General features: G+C 34.0%; 1 protein-coding gene across 1 annotated transcript; it reads left to right on the top strand.

Moving 5' to 3' along the window:
- Nucleotides 1-520: 520 nt before the first annotated feature.
- Nucleotides 521-4,050, top strand: LOC128550944 (uncharacterized). Its single transcript, XM_053531093.1, has 2 exons — nt 521-1,002; nt 1,721-4,050. Exons 1-2 carry the CDS (start codon nt 665-667, stop codon nt 3,147-3,149), a joined length of 1,767 nt encoding a protein of 588 aa, XP_053387068.1. The 5' UTR covers nt 521-664; the 3' UTR covers nt 3,150-4,050.
- Nucleotides 4,051-6,000: the final 1,950 nt, after the last annotated feature.

Genomic DNA, 6,000 nt, shown 5'->3' with positions numbered 1-6,000 from the left:
GTTAGAAAAATCAGGGAAACATCAGGGTAAAATGAATTTCTGGGTCGATGTTTAAAATGTTCAGTGGATGTGACAGTCTTTAAGTAATAGCTATAAGCATTTCCGAACACATTTTGATATAATTGTATATAAAAAAATCAATTCATTGTTTATGTAAACATGGGAATTTTGAAGACTGAAAGACTTTGCAACCCAAATTATAAACGAGTGGATTGGATGTCGGTAGGTGAGGAGGAGGTCGAACAAATATGGTGGCATTGGTCATTGAAAAAAAATGTGTTTATACTTCCTTGGCGATACATTAAAAGCACACCTAACTGTGGCGATACCAGAGTTTAGTAATCTCAATACTTCGGAGGGAAGTGTTCATGCGATGATAAGTAACATTTCAGACATGTATGAAGTGAGCGATAATGTTGATCACGCATCAGCGTGTATATAAACGGGATACTAGGTCAAGAAGAGGGAAGTAAAAATGGAGATCCTGTGGCTGTGCATATATAATCAGTGTTTCAAAGTATAAACAAGATATTTAATTGTTACTTGACTTTATAAAGTGTAGATTATCAGGGAAACAAAATTTCATAATAACATTCAACTTTTTAACACAACTTAATGTACGGGTATTCCGCATAATTTCATATCTAACCAGATTTGATTTAATATGGCTACCGGTGGAGATTTATTAGAGGGCGGACATGAGCCGTATTATGATTTTCCATGGTCGCTTTGTGAGAACGAAGGAAAGAACATGGAGGCTGTCAGATATTGTGAGGAATGCTTTGTTTACATGTGTGACTCTTGTGTCAGGGGTCACAACAAATTTCCGCTCAACACGAGACACCAATTACTAGACCAAAGCCAATTTGTGAAAGTGGCCAAATCTAAAGTTGTTTCATTTCCGACGAAACGATGTTTGAAACATCCTGGTGAACTCATTAATATATATTGCGGGAACCATGATGTCGTCTGCTGTAGCTCGTGCAAGGTTCTGGAGCACAGGTATGTTTTCAGTCTAGATTAGGTTTTAGTTAAGTATAAAAAATCCAATGGAAGACGCACCCGTCACGCGCTTCCTTCTGAAATCTGGCGGGCATACATATCTGTATCCTAAACCGAGACCTCAATCATTCAACAAAAGAATATTTTCAGCTCGCTTCGCTCGTAAAAAATGATATTTATAGTATTCATAACTGATGGAGCGGCGGGACGGGATGACAGTCGAACCTCAAAGCTATCATTACAATCGAATTGCTTTTTGTTAATTTACAAATTTATGAGATGACATTGTATCAAATAATTTTGCGCCATGTTACGCAAACTTCTGTGGTATATTTTGGAACGTTGTTCCAAAGAGGCATGTCCGAGGAATCTGCCAAAATTTGGCGACCCCTCTAAACCTAAATTCTAGATCCGCCACTGTTATTCTGCAATGACATTCATTTCTTTAAAAATGTAGTTTTGTGTTAATATTTCATATGCAGTTAAAGCCCAACTATATTTCGTTTTAAAATTAGTAGTAAAACAGTAAGAAAATGCAGACGAATGAAGTGTTTTCTAATGTTATTGTTAAACACTAAATATTTATAAAAATGTTCCATAAATTTGAATAATGATTAATTAAAGGCATTCAGCTAATAGTAATTAATTTAAATTTGCCTTTACAAACAACACTTACATCTGGAAATTGGGTGTTATCAATGCATCATTCAAATTGCAGCATTTGTGCTAACACCAAGCATTTGATAGACGCGGCTAAGGGTGTACAGAAAAGCAAAGAGTACCAAAGTATCAAACAGGAAACACGTGCCCTCCTGAACGACGCCGTTAGAGTTCTTGCAGACCGGAAAGCTGATATTTCTCGTATCGAGAATGAAAGACAAGATGTCAAGAAAGTTATTGCTGATTTTAGAAAAAAAGTAAATAAGTACTTTGATGACCTGGAGGAAAAAGCTCTCGATGCTTTACATGATAAAGCGGATATAATCGTACGCAGTTGCAAACAAGATACAAAAGATCTTACTGTCATGAAATCAACAGCTGGGGAAATGCTGAAGGGGCTAGAGTCATTCAAGGGAGATAATGAGTGCGATCTCTTTGTACAAGTCAAAACCGACAAGAAATTCTTAAGTACTGCTATGCAAGAAGTTCTTAATATCTCGAAGAAGGTACAGAAAGATGCTATAAACATTAGAATAGACCCGAAAATCGAGCCATACCTTAGATCACTTGAAGAGTTTGGCACCTTTACAGATAACCATATGAACGCACGCCAACTTTCACCAGTAGCCACAGACACGCATGAGCGCCTGTCACGTGCATCTACGCCATTCTCACAGACGTCTCCAGTTAAATACAAAACACAGCTGTATGGTAAATTTGATGTAAAGGAGAAATCTGATTCTAAAGTGTGTGATATACCAGGTATTTGTCAGTTACCAGACGGAACTTTCCTTTTAGCTGATTGGGGCAACAAGAAGCTGAAGAGACTAGATCGGTCATATAAACTTCTCGATTCGCTACGACTGCCCAATGAACCACGTAGTATATGTAATGTTGGTTCTGATGAGGTCGCTGTGTCTTTGTATTATGCTAAGAAAGTTCAGTACATAACTATAAATAAGAAACTGAGATTGACGCGATCATTCAGTACAGGTGGCTACTGTAGAGGAATGGTTTATGTTGATGATAAACTGTATGTCTGTTGTGGTGATGTAGATGAATCAACTTCCTATTGTATAGAAGTGTATAACAACGCTGGTCAGCTACATCATTCTATAAGTGGATTATCTTCCGTTCCATTATACATCACAGTCACAGATGATGGTCAGCATCTTCTTGTTACCAGCAGGAATTGTGATAACATTACTATGATGGATCTGACTGGTAATGTAGTCAACACGTTCAGCAAAAGGGACTTGAAAAATCCTAGAGGCATATGTACTGATGGTAAAGGTCAGGCGTTTATCTGTGGTAAGGACAGTAACACAGTTGTTCAGTTGGAACCCGAGCAGCAGAAGATAGAAGTGATCCTGGGAGAGAAAGATAGTATCAAGAATCCTTATGTAATTTGGTATGACAGAAAACTGTCTAGAATACTGGTCTGTTGTTTTGAATCAAATCAAGTGTTTGTATTCAGCTTGAAATAAGGCGTGAAGTATCGAAAGAAGATCTCTGACAAAATTAACATTGATATCAATTGACGGTGTATATCTACTGTATACTATCATTATATAATGATTTTGGTATTACAATAACTGTTTCTGTGTATTTTAACGTGAAATTATTTGACAAAAACTTTAAATATATCAGATGTTAAGTTGATCTAAATATAACATGTTGATTAAATACTTCAATACAGGAAAATACACGCAAACGTTAACTCAAACGACATATCTTATGATCTGTAATGCTTGAAGAGCTTAAATTGGATCAAATATGTATATATAAACAAACTCTTGCTATGCAGGGAACGTTAATAAAATATCTTTAAATATATTTACCTCTCGATGAGTCAAAGTGCATCAGTTAAATCAATTTCTTTAATAAATGAGTTTATTTTGTTACATAAAACCTTTCTTTGAAAAATGAGAAACGGGCCGAAAAATCAAAGTCTATCATAGAGCACCCATAATGTAACCTACATTATTTCGATGATAAGTTTGCCACTGATGCAATGCGGAGGCAACTTTTAATTTGTAAGTAATTTATACCTTGTAAATAATGTACTGATGTTTTAGTTCATATAGTGTTTTATGTATATGCTGAAATATTTTTGCTTATCAAGTTCTCCCTGATCTGATCAAAGTGCATACAGTTTTGATGCCACTATTTCTTAACTAGTGTGCATTAGTACCTTTTCTTACACTTTTCATTTTATGGCAGTTTTTGATAAACAGATAAGCAATGACATTTTCAGCCTTTTAGATAATTGTTGTTTAAGTTTCATCTGTTATTATACGTTTCAATACTGTAGTTCTTTATAACTCCGCATAGGAGTGAAAAATTACTTATGCTGAATTGTTATATTTGTATATACTGTGTATATCTAAGTACATTGATGATGATTAAATAAAGATTACTACTACATATGATACATTCATTGTTTATGTAGAGCGCAATTAAATATCATGCAGTAACATTTGATTGTTTATGTAGAGCGCAATTAGATATCATGTAGTAACAGTCAGTTGTTTATGTAGAGCGTAACTAAATATCATGCAGTAATAGTTGATTGTTTATGTAGAGCGTAATTAAATATCATGAAGTAAAAGCCGATTGTTTATGTACAGCGTAATTAAATATCATGCAGTAACATTTGATTGTTTATGTAGAGCGTAATTCAATATCATGCAGTTACAGTTGATTGTTTATGTAGAGCGTTATTAAATATCATGCAGTTACAGTTGATTGTTTATGTAGAGCGTAATTAAATATCATGCAGTTACAGTTGATTGTTTATATAGAGCGTAATTAAATATCATGCAGTTACAGTTGATTGTTTATATAGAGCGTAATTAAATATCATGCAGTTACAGTTGATTGTTTATGTAGAGCGTAATTAAATATCATGCAGAAACAGCTGATTGTTTATGTAGAGCGTAATTAAATATCATGCAGTTACAGTTGATTGTTTATGTAGAGCGTAATTAATTATCATGCAGTTACATTGATTGTTTATGTAGAGCGTAATTAAATATGCAGTTACAGTTGATTGTTTATGTAGAGCGTAATCAAATATCCTGCAGTAACATCTGATTGTTTATGTAGAGCGTTATTAAATATCATGCAGTTACAGCTGATTGTTTATGTAGAGCGTAATTAAATATCATGCAGTTACAGTTGATTGTTTATGTAGAGCGTAATCAAATATCCTGCAGTTACAGTTGATTGTTTATGTAGAGCGTAATTAAATATCATGCTGTAACAGTCGATTGTTGATGTAGAGCGTAATTAAATATCATGCAGTAACAGCTGATTGTTTATGTAGAGTGTAATTAAATATCATGCAGTAACAGTTAATTGTTTATGTAGACCGTTGTTTATGTAGAACGTAATTATATATCATGCAATAACAGTTAATTGTTCATGTAGACCGTTGTTTATGTAGAGCGTAATTAGATATCATGCAGTAACAGTTGAGTGTTTATGTAGAGCCTAATTAAATATCATGTAGTAATAGTTGATTGTTTATGTAGAGCGGAATTAAATATCATGCAGTTACAGTTGATTGTTATGTAGAGTGTAATTAAATATCATGCAGTAACAGCTGATTGTTTATGTAGAGCGTAATCAAATATCATGTGGTTACAGTTAACTGTTTATGTAGAGTGTATTCAAATATCATGCAGTAACAGTTGATTGTTTATGTAGAGCGTAATCAAATATCATGCAGTAACAGCTGATTGTTTATGTAGAGCGTAATTAAATATCATGCAGTAACAGCTGATTCTTTATGTAGATCGTAATCAAATATCATGTAGTTACAGTTGATTGTTTATGTAGAGCGTAATCAAATATCACGCAGTTACTGTTCATGGTTTATGTAGAGCGTAATCAAATATCATGCAGTAACAGCTGATTGTTTATGTAGAGCGTAATCAAATATCATGTAGTTACAGTTGATTGTTTATGTAGAGCGTAATCAAATATCATGCAGTTACTGTTCATGGTTTATGTAGAGCGTTATCAAATATCCTGCAGTAACAGCTGATTGTTTATGTAGAGCGTAATCAAATATCATGCAGTAACAGCTCATTGTTTATGTAGAGCGTAATCAAATATCGTGTAGTTACAGTTGATTGTTTATGTAGAGCGTAATCAAATATCATGCAGTTACTGTTCATGGTTTATGTAGAGCGTAATCAAATATCATGCAGCAACAGCTGATTGTTTATGTAGAGCGTAATCAAATATCATGCAGTAACAGCTCATTGTTGATATAGAGCGTAATCAAATATCATGTAGTAACAGTTGATTGTTTATGTAGAGCGTAATGAA

This window comes from Mercenaria mercenaria, chromosome 19, assembly GCF_021730395.1.
Source record: "Mercenaria mercenaria strain notata chromosome 19, MADL_Memer_1, whole genome shotgun sequence".
Lineage (NCBI taxonomy): Eukaryota > Metazoa > Mollusca > Bivalvia > Venerida > Veneridae > Mercenaria > Mercenaria mercenaria.
Note: the sequence above shows the minus strand (reverse complement) of the source record. Positions and strands in the feature narration are given on the sequence as shown.